Source organism: Oncorhynchus mykiss, chromosome 8 (assembly GCF_057628025.1).
Source record: "Oncorhynchus mykiss isolate SJ-2025 chromosome 8, ASM5762802v1, whole genome shotgun sequence".
Lineage (NCBI taxonomy): Eukaryota > Metazoa > Chordata > Actinopteri > Salmoniformes > Salmonidae > Oncorhynchus > Oncorhynchus mykiss.
In genome coordinates, this window is record NC_143029.1 from 89,029,654 (window position 1) to 89,045,555 (window position 15,902).

The window sequence follows — 15,902 nt, forward strand, 5'->3', positions numbered from 1 at the left end:
TTACTGCTATTAGCCCATAGAAACACATTGAATAACAGACAGTCCTTACTGCTATTAGCCAATAGAAACACATTGAATAACAGATAGTCCTTACTGCTATTAGCCCATAGAAACACATTGAATAACAGATAGTCCTTACTGCTATTAGCCCATAGAAACACATTGAATAACAGATAGTCCTTACTGCTATTAGCCAATAGAAACACATTGAATAACAGAGAGTTTCCCAAAACATTCCTAAGGCAGTTTGTTCCTTAGAGAATTGTGAATTTTAATTTTACTAAATTGACTTTAGAGTAAGGCTGTGACGTAACAAAATATAGAAGAAGTCAAGGGGTCTGAATACTTCCGAAGGCATTGTACTTCCATAATTAAAACAAAGACTTGTACAGGGGGACCTTTAGATGAGTCTTGTGAGGAAAACAACCGACATGTACATGTTCGTGAGAGTCTCATCTTTCCATCGAGTCGTCATAATAGTTTGTAAGCCGAACCGTTCGGACTCCACCGACGGTTTTGAGAGTCTACTCCATCTTTATAGAGATCTTCCTTGGTACGATCCTCAGACGGTGAACTTTAGAGACGTGACCTACGGCTGGAAAGACTTGCTCAGTAAAGGTGTGTGTGAATGTGTGCAGGTGTGTGTTATTATCAGGGTCAGAGAATGACAGCTGTCCTCGGTCCCTGTCCAGCAGCACTCTGATCCTCTGGGGTTTTGGTCTCATTGTGATGGGAACACCTGGCCCTGATGCGGGGCATGCTCTGTATTTACCTCCACTATAATACACAATCCACCTTTCAGGCTTCATGTTTCCCTTCCTCTGGGCAGACTCTTGTACGACACCCACGGACCAGACTGTGCTGTCCCCAACCTCAACGTCCCAGCTGTGTGTCCCTGAGTTAAAGCCCTCGGAGCCCAGGACCAATGCATTGTAACCAAACCTCTCTGGGTTGTCAGGAAGCTGCTGACTCGCACAGAATCTTAGACTGGTCAGATCCTCAGACAGGACGAAATATCGGTAAGCGGTGTTTGGGTCCAGAATCACAGGACCTGAACAGACAGAACTAGAGATTAGAACTGGTCGTGATACCAGGACTGACACCAGGACAGGGGGAACTTGTAAGTAGTTGATACACTTTATTGATTAAAAGGTGGTTAATGTTTTTGAACACTGTTACATACAAGAAAGGGTTTTACTATAATATATTTTTTGACAGAATATCATAGTACCTGCTTTCGTCCGGTTTGTTTGAATGCATTAGTGTTTTACTGTTTAAAAAATATCATAAATTAAGGAAATTGTAGGTAAATAAAATTATACTTACTGTGTTTCACAATCTCCTGCATCTTCTCCCAGACTCTGAACTGTAGGTTGCCCAGGTGTTTGGCCACATCTATCAGCGCACCTGAGACCAGCTGTGGATCCGGCAGTGTGAAATGGGCTCTGAGATAAACATTAAGGAGTCAGTGCTGTTGTGGGGGTTGGGTTCAGAACCACAGAGTCAAGTCAGTGCTGCTGTGGGGGTTGGGTTCAGAACCACAGAGTCAAGTCAGTGCTGCTGTAGGGGGTTGGGTTCAGAACCACAGAGTCAAGTCATTGCTGCTGTGGGGGGTTGGGTTCAGAACCACAGAGTCAAGTCAGTGCTGCTGTGGGGTTGGGTTCAGAACCACAGAGTCAAGTCAGTGCTGCTGTGGGGTTGGGTTCAGAACCACAGAGTCAAGTCAGTGCTGCTGTGGGGTTGGGTTCAGAACCACAGAGTCAAGTCAGTGCTGCTGTGGGGGGTTGGGTTCAGAACCACAGAGTCAAGTCAGTGCTGCTGTGGGGTTGGGTTCAGAACCACAGAGTCAAGTCAGTGCTGCTGTGGGTGTTGGGTTCAGAACCACAGAGTCAAGTCATTGCTGCTGTGGGGGGTTGGGTTCAGAACCACAGAGTCAAGTCATTGCTGCTGTGGGGGGTTGGGTTCAGAACCACAGAGTCAAGTCAGTGCTGCTGTGGGGTTGGGTTCAGAACCACAGAGTCAAGTCAGTGCTGCTGTGGGTGTTGGGTTCAGAACCACAGAGTCAAGTCAGTGCTGCTGTGGGGTTGGGTTCAGAACCACAGAGTCAAGTCAGTGCTGCTGTAGGGGGTTGGGTTCAGAACCACAGAGTCAAGTCAGTGCTGCTGTGGGGTTGGGTTCAGAACCACAGAGTCAAGTCAGTGCTGCTGTGGGTGTTGGGTTCAGAACCACAGAGTCAAGTCAGTGCTGCTGTGGGGTTGGGTTCAGAACCACAGAGTCAAGTCAGTGCTGCTGTGGTTATTGGATTCAGAACCACAGAGTCAAGAGAGACAGGAGGCAGATCACTTACCTTTTCACTGTGGCCTTGTAGTTCTGCCAGGGGGCAAAATAGGAAATTAATAATGAATATACAATACAAAATCAAATCAGTCACAATAATCTACTTACTGTTCAGATATTAGTCCTTACCAGCGGCAATGAGATGTCCTCAGCTCTCATCTCCTCCTCTATGGCTCTGATTGTATCTGAAAGTGATGATACCTGTCTGTTCATCTCTTCAATCTTCTCCTTCATCGTCTGACTCTTCTGCTCCTCTTCCTCCCTCAGTGTCGCTATACTGGCCTCCTCCTCCTCTCGTAGAAACCGGTGAAGCTTCTGAAACTCTTCCTTAATCTGCCTCTCTGTGTCCTGGGCCTGGCTCTGGAGACAGTGAGAGGACTAGATGATGATAGCCTTTTTGATAGTCTGATTTGTCCAGACCCAACTGCTCACACCCCTCATCTCCAACTGCTCACATCCCTTATCTCCAGCGCCCACACCCCTCATCTCCAACTGCTCACATCCCTTATCTCCAGCGCCCACACCCCTCATCTCCAGCGCCCACACCCCTCATCTCCAGCGCCCACACCCCTCATCTCCAGCGCCCACACCCCTCCTCTCCAGCGGCCCACACCCCTCATCTCCAGCGCCCACACCCCTCATCTCCAGCGCCCACACCCCTCCTCTCCAGCGGCCACACCCCTCATCTCCAGCGCCCACACCCCTCATCTCCAGCGCCCACACCCCTCATCTCCAGCGCCCACACCCCTCATCTCCAGCGCCCACACCCCTCATCTCCAACTGCTCACATCCCTTATCTCCAGCGCCCACACCCCTCATCTCCAGCGCCCACACCCCTCATCTCCAGCGCCCACACCCCTCCTCTCCAGCGGCCCACACCCCTCATCTCCAGCGCCCACACCCCTCATCTCCAGCGCCCACACCCCTCATCTCCAGCGCCCACACCCCTCATCTCCAGCGCCCACACCCCTCATCTCCAGCGCCCACACCCCTCATCTCCACCTGCTCACACCCCTCATCTCCAGCGCCCACACCCCTCATCTCCAGCGCCCACACCCCTCATCTCCACCTGCTCACACCCCTCATCTCCAGCGCCCACACCCCTCATCTCCAGCGCCCACACCCCTCATCTCCAGCGCCCACACCCCTCCTCTCCAGCGGCCCACACCCCTCATCTCCAGCGCCCACACCCCTCATCTCCAGCGCCCACACCCCTCATCTCCAGCGCCCACACCCCTCATCTCCACCTGCTCACATCCCTTATCTCCAGCGCCCACACCCCTCATCTCCTGCGCCCACACCCCTCATCTCCAGCGCCCACACCCCTCATCTCCAGCGCCCACACCCCTCATCTCCAGCTCCCACACCCCTCATCTCCAGCGCCCACACCCCTCATCTCCAGCGCCCACATCCCTCATCCCCAGCGCCCACACCCCTCATCTCCAGCGGCCCACACCCCTCATATCCTGCGCCCACACCCCTCATCTCCAGCGCCCACACCCCTCATCTCCAGCGCCCACACCCCTCATCTCCAGCGGCCCACACCCCTCATCTCCTGCGCCCACACCCCTCATCTCCAGCGCCCACACCCCTCATCTCCAGCGCCCACACCCCTCATCTCCAGCGCCCACACCCCTCATCTCCAGCGCCCACATCCCTCATCCCCAGCGCCCACACCCCTCATCTCCACCTGCTCACACCCCTCATCTCCAGCGCCCACACCCCTCATCTCCACCTGCTCACACCCCTCATCTCCACCTGCTCACACCCCTCATCTCCACCTGCTCACACCCCTCATCTCCAGCGCCCACACCCCTCATCTCCACCTGCTCACATCCCTTATCTCCAGCGCCCACACCCCTCATCTCCAGCGCCCACACCCCTCATCTCCAGCGCCCACACCCCTCATCTCCACCTGCTCACACCCCTCATCTCCAGCGCCCACACCCCTCATCTCCACCTGCTCACACCCCTTATCTCCACCTGCTCACACCCCTCATCTCCACCTGCTCACACCCCTCATCTCCAGCGCCCACACCCCTCATCTCCAGCGCCCACACCCCTCATCTCCAGCGCCCACACCCCTCATCTCCAACTGCTCACATCCCTTATCTCCAGCGCCCACACCCCTCATCTCCAGCGCCCACACCCCTCATCTCCAGCGCCCACACCCCTCCTCTCCAGCGGCCCACACCCCTCATCTCCAGCGCCCACACCCCTCATCTCCAGCGCCCACACCCCTCATCTCCAGCGCCCACACCCCTCATCTCCAGCGCCCACACCCCTCATCTCCAGCGCCCACACCCCTCATCTCCACCTGCTCACACCCCTCATCTCCAGCGCCCACACCCCTCATCTCCAGCGCCCACACCCCTCATCTCCACCTGCTCACACCCCTCATCTCCAGCGCCCACACCCCTCATCTCCAGCGCCCACACCCCTCATCTCCAGCGCCCACACCCCTCCTCTCCAGCGGCCCACACCCCTCATCTCCAGCGCCCACACCCCTCATCTCCAGCGCCCACACCCCTCATCTCCACCTGCTCACATCCCTTATCTCCAGCGCCCACACCCCTCATCTCCTGCGCCCACACCCCTCATCTCCAGCGCCCACACCCCTCATCTCCAGCGCCCACACCCCTCATCTCCAGCTCCCACACCCCTCATCTCCAGCGCCCACACCCCTCATCTCCAGCGCCCACATCCCTCATCCCCAGCGCCCACACCCCTCATCTCCAGCGGCCCACACCCCTCATATCCTGCGCCCACACCCCTCATCTCCAGCGCCCACACCCCTCATCTCCAGCGCCCACACCCCTCATCTCCAGCGGCCCACACCCCTCATCTCCTGCGCCCACACCCCTCATCTCCAGCGCCCACACCCCTCATCTCCAGCGCCCACACCCCTCATCTCCAGCGCCCACACCCCTCATCTCCAGCGCCCACATCCCTCATCCCCAGCGCCCACACCCCTCATCTCCACCTGCTCACACTCCTCATCTCCAGCGCCCACACCCCTCATCTCCACCTGCTCACACCCCTCATCTCCACCTGCTCACACCCCTCATCTCCACCTGCTCACACCCCTCATCTCCAGCGCCCACACCCCTCATCTCCACCTGCTCACATCCCTTATCTCCAGCGCCCACACCCCTCATCTCCAGCGCCCACACCCCTCATCTCCAGCGCCCACACCCCTCATCTCCACCTGCTCACACCCCTCATCTCCAGCGCCCACACCCCTCATCTCCACCTGCTCACACCCCTTATCTCCACCTGCTCACACCCCTCATCTCCACCTGCTCACACCCCTCATCTCCAGCGCCCACACCCCTCATCTCCACCTGCTCACACCCCTCATCTCCACCTGCTCACACCCCTCATCTCCACCTGCTCACACCCCTCATCTCCAGCGCCCACACCCCTCATCTCCAGCGCCCACACCCCTCATCTCCACCTGCTCACATCCCTTATCTCCAGCGCCCACACCCCTCATCTCCTGCGCCCACACCCCTCATCTCCAGCGCCCACACCCCTCATCTCCAGCGCCCACACCCCTCATCTCCAGCTCCCACACCCCTCATCTCCAGCGCCCACACCCCTCATCTCCAGCGCCCACATCCCTCATCCCCAGCGCCCACACCCCTCATCTCCAGCGGCCCACACCCCTCATATCCTGCGCCCACACCCCTCATCTCCAGCGCCCACACCCCTCATCTCCAGCGCCCACACCCCTCATCTCCAGCGGCCCACACCCCTCATCTCCTGCGCCCACACCCCTCATCTCCAGCGCCCACACCCCTCATCTCCAGCGCCCACACCCCTCATCTCCAGCGCCCACACCCCTCATCTCCAGCGCCCACATCCCTCATCCCCAGCGCCCACACCCCTCATCTCCACCTGCTCACACCCCTCATCTCCAGCGCCCACACCCCTCATCTCCACCTGCTCACACCCCTCATCTCCACCTGCTCACACCCCTCATCTCCACCTGCTCACACCCCTCATCTCCAGCGCCCACACCCCTCATCTCCACCTGCTCACATCCCTTATCTCCAGCGCCCACACCCCTCATCTCCAGCGCCCACACCCCTCATCTCCAGCGCCCACACCCCTCATCTCCACCTGCTCACACCCCTCATCTCCAGCGCCCACACCCCTCATCTCCACCTGCTCACACCCCTTATCTCCACCTGCTCACACCCCTCATCTCCACCTGCTCACACCCCTCATCTCCAGCGCCCACACCCCTCATCTCCAGCGCCCACACCCCTCATCTCCAGCGCCCACACCCCTCATCTCCAACTGCTCACATCCCTTATCTCCAGCGCCCACACCCCTCATCTCCAGCGCCCACACCCCTCATCTCCAGCGCCCACACCCCTCCTCTCCAGCGGCCCACACCCCTCATCTCCAGCGCCCACACCCCTCATCTCCAGCGCCCACACCCCTCATCTCCAGCGCCCACACCCCTCATCTCCAGCGCCCACACCCCTCATCTCCAGCGCCCACACCCCTCATCTCCACCTGCTCACACCCCTCATCTCCAGCGCCCACACCCCTCATCTCCAGCGCCCACACCCCTCATCTCCACCTGCTCACACCCCTCATCTCCAGCGCCCACACCCCTCATCTCCAGCGCCCACACCCCTCATCTCCAGCGCCCACACCCCTCCTCTCCAGCGGCCCACACCCCTCATCTCCAGCGCCCACACCCCTCATCTCCAGCGCCCACACCCCTCATCTCCACCTGCTCACATCCCTTATCTCCAGCGCCCACACCCCTCATCTCCTGCGCCCACACCCCTCATCTCCAGCGCCCACACCCCTCATCTCCAGCGCCCACACCCCTCATCTCCAGCTCCCACACCCCTCATCTCCAGCGCCCACACCCCTCATCTCCAGCGCCCACATCCCTCATCCCCAGCGCCCACACCCCTCATCTCCAGCGGCCCACACCCCTCATATCCTGCGCCCACACCCCTCATCTCCAGCGCCCACACCCCTCATCTCCAGCGCCCACACCCCTCATCTCCAGCGGCCCACACCCCTCATCTCCTGCGCCCACACCCCTCATCTCCAGCGCCCACACCCCTCATCTCCAGCGCCCACACCCCTCATCTCCAGCGCCCACACCCCTCATCTCCAGCGCCCACATCCCTCATCCCCAGCGCCCACACCCCTCATCTCCACCTGCTCACACCCCTCATCTCCAGCGCCCACACCCCTCATCTCCACCTGCTCACACCCCTCATCTCCACCTGCTCACACCCCTCATCTCCACCTGCTCACACCCCTCATCTCCAGCGCCCACACCCCTCATCTCCACCTGCTCACATCCCTTATCTCCAGCGCCCACACCCCTCATCTCCAGCGCCCACACCCCTCATCTCCAGCGCCCACACCCCTCATCTCCACCTGCTCACACCCCTCATCTCCAGCGCCCACACCCCTCATCTCCACCTGCTCACACCCCTTATCTCCACCTGCTCACACCCCTCATCTCCACCTGCTCACACCCCTCATCTCCAGCGCCCACACCCCTCATCTCCACCTGCTCACACCCCTCATCTCCACCTGCTCACACCCCTCATCTCCACCTGCTCACACCCCTCATCTCCAGCGCCCACACCCCTCATCTCCATCGCCCACACCCCTCATCTCCACCTGCTCACACCCCTCATCTCCACCTGCTCACACCCCTCATCTCCACCTGCTCACACCCCTCATCTCCAGCGCCCACACCCCTCATCTCCACCTGCTCACACCCCTCATCTCCACCTGCTCACACCCCTCATCTCCACCTGCTCACATCCCTCATCTCCAACTGCTCACATCCCTCATCTCCACCTGCTCACATCCCTCATCTCCAACTGCTCACACCCCTCATCTCCACCTGCTCACACCCCTCATCTTCAGCGCCCACACCCCTCATCTCCAGCGCCCACATCCCTCATCTCCACCTGCTCACACCCCTCATCTCCACCTGCTCACACCCCTCATCCCCAGCGCCCACACCCCTCATCCCCAGCGCCCACATCCCTCTCCGCCACATGGCCTCAAACTGCACCATTTTGTTTCTCTCCGTCGCCCCCCCACACACTTTCAACATAACATAATAATACATATAATAACATAATAAAGTATTTGAGCTTTCGATTGTGTTAACGATGGAGGATTGGTCGATTTCTAGTTTTTAAGTATACGCCTTTTCAAGATGATTGATGTGAAAAGTATCGTCCAACCCATCCGGTATCTCACTGCACCCTCATATGTCTTGGATAATGCAGACAGACGGACTCAAAACTCCGCCCATAACTTTATATGTCATCCAGAAGGCGTGGATTATCGAGTCATTGTTAGTTTTACACTCAATAGACTCTTAATTAAGGATTTAACTTTTATTTCAGTATTCAGTGTGGAGTCAATGGAGGGGACTGTGTTTCATGAAGCCATTAGAAGACTGTTGCTGACTGACAGGAGGTACAGTATAAAATATTTAGCCTATAATAAATTATGTATATCACGTCTTTGTGATTCGATACTCTAGTTAATGATTACATTACTTTTAACACACCATCTACGTTTTGCTCAGTCTGGCAGTAAACCCAGAGCCATAAGGGGATCTCTTTCGGCTGCTGATGACAACAACTGCATGTAAATTGTTGTTCTACATCATAAGAATTATATGTCTGACAGTTTATGGTCTTCATTTGGCAGATTAACTCATGTTTATTGGTGCAGATTAACTCATGCTGATTGGTGCAGATTAACTCATGCTGATTGGTGCAAATTAACTCATGCATATTGGTGCAAATTAACTCATGCATATTGGTGCAAATTAACTCATGCATATTGGTGCAAATTAACTTGTGCATACTGTGTCACGCCCTGACCTTAGAGAGCCTTTTTATTTCTCTATTTGGTTAGGTCAGGGTGTGATTTGGGTGGGCATTCTAGTTTTCTATTTCTTTGTTGGCCGGGTATTGTTCCCAATCAGCTGTCTATCATTGTCTCTGATTGGGAATCGGTTATGGGATGTTTTAGGAATAATGACTGAATGATGTTTCCATTTAACGTAGAAATATAACTAACGGAATATTACCCTGTCACACTAGAACACAGGAAGCAAGCAATAGAACCCTTTTTGGTTCTATAAGGAATCTTAGATACCAGTCTCTATCTGCTATCGTTCCACTCCTTGACACGCCAAACAAAGTCCAGATTGTAATGTTTGCATAAGGAGTGGAATGTAAGCATGAAACCCCTCTGACCAATACAACTCATTCTTACCTTAATATGCCAAGCTGTTTGATCACAGCTTAGTTTAACTTTATTACAGACTTCCAGTTTCTCCTGTAAGGGCTTCAGGGCAGTCTGGAGCTCCTCCTACAATGAAACATTGAGACTTTACTATGGACAGAGCATCTGTGTTCTAGTGTTACTATGGACAGAGTCTCTGTGTTCTAGTGTTACTATGGACAAAGCATCTGTGTTCTAGTGTTACTATGGACAAAGCATCTGTGTTCTAGTGTTACTATGGACAGAGTCTCTGTGTTCTAGTGTTACTATGGACAGAGTCTCTGTGTTCTAGTGTTACTATGGACAGAGTCTCTGTGTTCTAGTGTTACTATGGACAAAGCATCTGTGTTCTAGTGTTACTATGGACAGAGCATCTGTGTTCTAGTGTTACTATGGACAGAGCATCTGTGTTCTAGTGTTACTATGGACAGAGTCTCTGTGTTCTAGTGTTACTATGGACAGAGTCTCTGTGTTCTAGTGTTACTATGGACAGAGTCTCTGTGTTCTAGTGTTACTATGGACAGAGCATCTGTGTTCTAGTGTTACTATGGACAGAGTCTCTGTGTTCTAGTGTTACTATGGACAGAGTCTCTGTGTTCTAGTGTTACTATGGACAGAGTCTCTGTGTTCTAGTGTTACTATGGACAAAGTCTCTGTGTTCTAGTGTTACTATGGACAGAGTCTCTGTGTTCTAGTGTTACTATGGACAAAGCATCTGTGTTCTAGTGTTACTATGGACAAAGCATCTGTGTTCTAGTGTTACTATGGACAGAGTCTCTGTGTTCTAGTGTTACTATGGACAGAGTCTCTGTGTTCTAGTGTTACTATGGACAGAGTCTCTGTGTTCTAGTGTTACTATGGACAGAGTCTCTGTGTTTTAGTGTTACTATGGACAGAGTCTCTGTGTTCTAGTGTTACTATGGACATAGTCTCTGTGTTCTAGTGTTACTATGGACAGAGTCTCTGTGTTCTAGTGTTACTATGGACAGAGTCTCTGTGTTCTAGTGTTACTATGGACAGAGTCTCAGTGTTCTAGTGTTACTATGGACAGAGTCTCTGTGTTCTAGTGTTACTATGGACAGAGTCTCTGTGTTCTAGTGTTACTATGGACAGAGTCTCTGTGTTCTAGTGTTACTATGGACAGAGTCTCTGTGTTCTAGTGTTACTATGGACAAAGCATCTGTGTTCTAGTGTTACTATGGACAAAGCATCTGTGTTCTAGTGTTACTATGGACAGAGTCTCTGTGTTCTAGTGTTACTATGGACAGAGTCTCTGTGTTCTAGTGTTACTATGGACAGAGTCTCTGTGTTCTAGTGTTACTATGGACAGAGTCTCTGTGTTCTAGTGTTACTATGGACAAAGCATCTGTGTTCTAGTGTTACTATGGACAGAGTCTCTGTGTTCTAGTGTTACTATGGACAAAGCATCTGTGTTCTAGTGTTACTATGGACAGAGTCTCTGTGTTCTAGTGTTACTATGGACAGAGTCTCTGTGTTCTAGTGTTACTATGGACAGAGCATCTGTGTTCTAGTGTTACTATGGACAGAGTCTCTGTGTTCTAGTGTTACTATGGACAGAGTCTCTGTGTTCTAGTGTTACTATGGACAGAGCATCTGTGTTCTAGTGTTACTATGGACAGAGCATCTGTGTTCTAGTGTTACTATGGACAGAGTCTCTGTGTTCTAGTGTTACTATGGACAGAGTCTCTGTGTTCTAGTGTTACTATGGACAGAGTCTCTGTGTTCTAGTGTTACTATGGACAGAGTCTCTGTGTTCTAGTGTTACTATGGACAAAGCATCTGTGTTCTAGTGTTACTATGGACAGAGTCTCTGTGTTCTAGTGTTACTATGGACAGAGTCTCTGTGTTCTAGTGTTACTATGGACATAGTCTCTGTGTTCTAGTGTTACTATGGACAGAGTCTCTGTGTTCTAGTGTTACTATGGACAGAGTCTCTGTGTTCTAGTGTTACTATGGACAGAGTCTCTGTGTTCTAGTGTTACTATGGACAGAGTCTCTGTGTTCTAGTGTTACTATGGACAGAGTCTCTGTGTTCTAGTGTTACTATGGACAGAGTCTCTGTGTTCTAGTGTTACTATGGACAAAGCATCTGTGTTCTAGTGTTACTATGGACAAAGCATCTGTGTTCTAGTGTTACTATGGACAGAGTCTCTGTGTTCTAGTGTTACTATGGACAGAGTCTCTGTGTTCTAGTGTTACTATGGACAGAGTCTCTGTGTTCTAGTGTTACTATGGACAGAGTCTCTGTGTTCTAGTGTTACTATGGACAGAGTCTCTGTGTTCTAGTGTTACTATGGACAGAGCATCTGTGTTCTAGTGTTACTATGGACAGAGTCTCTGTGTTCTAGTGTTACTATGGACAAAGCATCTGTGTTCTAGTGTTACTATGGACAAAGCATCTGTGTTCTAGTGTTACTATGGACAGAGTCTCTGTGTTCTAGTGTTACTATGGACAGAGTCTCTGTGTTCTAGTGTTACTATGGACAGAGTCTCTGTGTTCTAGTGTTACTATGGACAGAGTCTCTGTGTTCTAGTGTTACTATGGACAAAGCATCTGTGTTCTAGTGTTACTATGGACAGAGTCTCTGTGTTCTAGTGTTACTATGGACAAAGCATCTGTGTTCTAGTGTTACTATGGACAGAGTCTCTGTGTTCTAGTGTTACTATGGACAGAGTCTCTGTGTTCTAGTGTTACTATGGACAAAGCATCTGTGTTCTAGTGTTACTATGGACAGAGTCTCTGTGTTCTAGTGTTACTATGGACAGAGTCTCTGTGTTCTAGTGTTACTATGGACAGAGCATCTGTGTTCTAGTGTTACTATGGACAGAGCATCTGTGTTCTAGTGTTACTATGGACAGTCTCTGTGTTCTAGTGTTACTATGGACAGAGTCTCTGTGTTCTAGTGTTACTATGGACATAGTCTCTGTGTTCTAGTGTTACTATGGACAGAGTCTCTGTGTTCTAGTGTTACTATGGACAGAGCATCTGTGTTCTAGTGTTACTATGGACAGAGTCTCTGTGTTCTAGTGTTGCTATGGACAGAGTCTCTGTGTTCTAGTGTTACTATGGACAAAGCATCTGTGTTCTAGTGTTACTATGGACAGAGTCTCTGTGTTCTAGTGTTACTATGGACAGAGTCTCTGTGTTCTAGTGTTACTATGGACAGAGCATCTGTGTTCTAGTGTTACTATGGACAGAGCATCTGTGTTCTAGTGTTACTATGGACAGAGCATCTGTGTTCTAGTGTTACTATGGACAGAGCCTCTGTGTTCTAGTGTTACTATGGACAGAGCATCTGTGTTCTAGTGTTACTATGGACAGAGCATCTGTGTTCTAGTGTTACTATGGACAGAGCCTCTGTGTTCTAGTGTTACTATGGACAGAGCATCTGTGTTCTAGCTTTACGCTTTATTGTCAATAATCAAATCACAATCATTACAGGAATAAGCTATTATTTTTTTAGGCATTCACACACACACACACACACACAGCATTTTAGACAGCTGAAAATACACAAGAACATATGGATACCTTATGATCCTGTACAGCCTCAGCTAGCGGTTTGTGGTTACGTTGTCTTGTATCCTGCCACACCAAACAGACAGGCTGTTTGTCCTCCTGCTCCAGTGTCTCTCCATGCAGACTGCAGAGTGCAGAGCTTATCTTGCTTGTTGATTTCTGACTACCTATATGTGACTGTGAGAAGGCCTCACACAGGCTCTCTAGAGCAAGGTTAGGAGGATACCAGTCTTTGGAACATTTTCTTTTGCAGACCGGACATTCCCGAGATTCCCTTTGTTTCCAGGTTTCCCGCAGACAGGTTTCACATAAGCTGTGGCCACACGGCACTAGAACGGGATCCTTGAAGATGTCACGGCACACAGGACAGGAGAGTTCCTCCTCTTGGAAAGATGAACCAGAAGCCATTTTGTAATGAAATCAGTCACTTCCCTCTAATAGCCTCTGAAGGAAGCAGACATTGACTTCAGTGTTATTTAAATCTTAGTGTTGATGATATTGTCTTGCTCTTCAGTAGATGCTGTGAGTCTTGAAGTTGTGGTAAGTTAGTTGTAGTGAGTTAGAGTCCTTTATAGAGTCTACTGGCCACCCTATCTGGGACTGTACCCTTCTGAACTTTTGACTCACTGCAGTACAGGTGGCTTAGGGGTGGGGCTCAAGAGTGTGTGTGTGTGTGTGTGTAACCTGTGTGCAATCTAAGTGTCTCATGATCTCTTACATCATGAGTATATGTAGTATATATATATACCTGTTCTGAAAGGCCCCAGGGTCTGGAACACCACCAAGCAAGCGACACCATGAAGACAAAGGAGCTCTCCAAACAGGTCAGGGCCAAATTTGTGGAGAAGAACAGATCAGGGTTGGGTTATAAAAAAATATCAGAAACTTTGAACGTCCCACGGAGCACCATTAAATCCATTATTTTTTTAAATGTAAAGAATATGGCACCAACCACAACAAACCTGCCAAGAGAGGGCCCCCCACCAAAACTCACGGACCAGGCAAGGAGGGTATTAATCAGAGAGGCAACAAAGAGTCCAAAAATAACCCTGAAGGAGCTGCAAAGCTCCACAGCGGAGATTGGAGTATCTGTCCATAGGACCACTTTAAGCCATACACTCCACAGAGCTGGGCTTTACGGAAGAGTAGCCAGAAAAAAAGTCATTGCTTAAATAAAAAAATAAGCAAACACGTTTGGTGTTCGCCAAAAGGCATGTGGGAGACTCTCCAAACATATGGAAGAAGGTACTCTGGCCAGATGAGACTAAAATTGAGCTTTTTGTCCATCAAGGAAAACGCTATGTCTTGCGCAAACCTAACACCTCTCATCACCCCGAGAACACCATCCCCACAGTGAAGCATGATGGTGGCAGCATCTTGCTGTGGAGATGGTTTTCATCAGCAGGGACTGGGAAACTGGTCAGAATTGAAGGAATGATGGATGGTGCTAAATACAGGGAAATTCTTGAGGGAAACCTATTTCAGTCCTCCAGAGATTTGAGACTGGGATGGAGGTTCACCTTCCAGCAGGACAATGACCCTAAGCATACTGCTAAAGCAACACTTGAGTGGTTTAAGGGGAAACATTTAAATGTCTTAGTCAAAGCCCAGACTCAATCCAATTGAGAATCTGTGGTATGACTTAAAGATAGCTGTACACCAGCGGAACCCATCCAACATGAACGAGTTGCAGCAGTTTTGCCTTGAAGAATGGGCAAAAATCTCAGTGGCTAGATGTGTCAACCTTATAGAGACATACCACAAGAGACTTGGAGCTGTAATTGCTACAAAAGGTGGTTCTACAAAGTATTGTCTTTGGGGGGGGGGTGAATAGTTATACACTCTCAAGTTTTCTGTGTTTTTGTCTTATCTCTTGTTTATTTCACAATAAAACATATTTTGCATCTTCAAAGTGGTAGGCATGTTGTGTAAATCAAATGATACAACCCCCCCCAAAAAAAAATCTGTTTTAGTTCCAGGTTGTAAAGGCAACAAAATAGGAAAAATGCCAAAGGGGGTGAATACTTTCGCAAGCCACTGTATAGGGAATAGGGTGGCATTTGGGACACAGCCCCTATGGTGTCCCTGCCTGCTATGACGGGTATATACAGTATGCAACTCTAAGTAACACTTCAATCTCTGTCAGTACAATTTCTAATATAGTGAATGAAATCACTTTGACAAAGATGAATGACAGCAATGAGTTACAATCTCTCTTTCTCTTTCTCTCTCTCTCTTTCTCAATTCAATTCAATACATTTTAAGGGCTTTATTGGCATGGGAAACATATGTTAACATTGCCAAAGCAAGTGAAGTTGATAATATATATTATAGATTTTTGCGGCTTTTGTTAAAAATAAAAACCGGAAAAAATCCCAGTATTCAGACCTTTTAGTCAGTTTTTTATTGAAGCACCTTTGACAGCGATTACAGCCTCGTCTTCTTGGATATGGCGCTACAAGCTTGGCACACCTGTATTTGGGGAGTTTCCCATTCTTTTCAGTAGATCCTCTCAAGCTATGTCAGGTTGGATGGGGAGTTTCACTGCACTGCTATTTTCAGGTCTCTCCAGAGATGTTTGATCGGGTTCAAGTCCGGGCTCTGGCAGGGCCACTCCAGGACATTCAGAGACGTGTCCCGAAGCCACTCCTGCGTTGTCTTGGCTGTGTGCTTAGGGTCATTGTCCTGTTGGATGGTGAACCTTCGCCCCAGTTTACAAATA

At 50.9% G+C, this 15,902-nt stretch overlaps 1 protein-coding gene across 1 annotated transcript; it reads right to left on the minus strand.

Moving 5' to 3' along the window:
• Nucleotides 1–363: 363 nt before the first annotated feature.
• Nucleotides 364–13,808, minus strand: LOC110529151 (nuclear factor 7, ovary). The gene is given in 6 exon segments (XM_090182933.1): nucleotides 364–1,051; nucleotides 1,327–1,445; nucleotides 2,330–2,370; nucleotides 2,467–2,697; nucleotides 9,631–9,726; nucleotides 13,193–13,808. Coding segments are annotated over 6 exon segments (1,410 nt in total). The 5' UTR covers nucleotides 13,589–13,808; the 3' UTR covers nucleotides 364–524.
• Nucleotides 13,809–15,902: the final 2,094 nt, after the last annotated feature.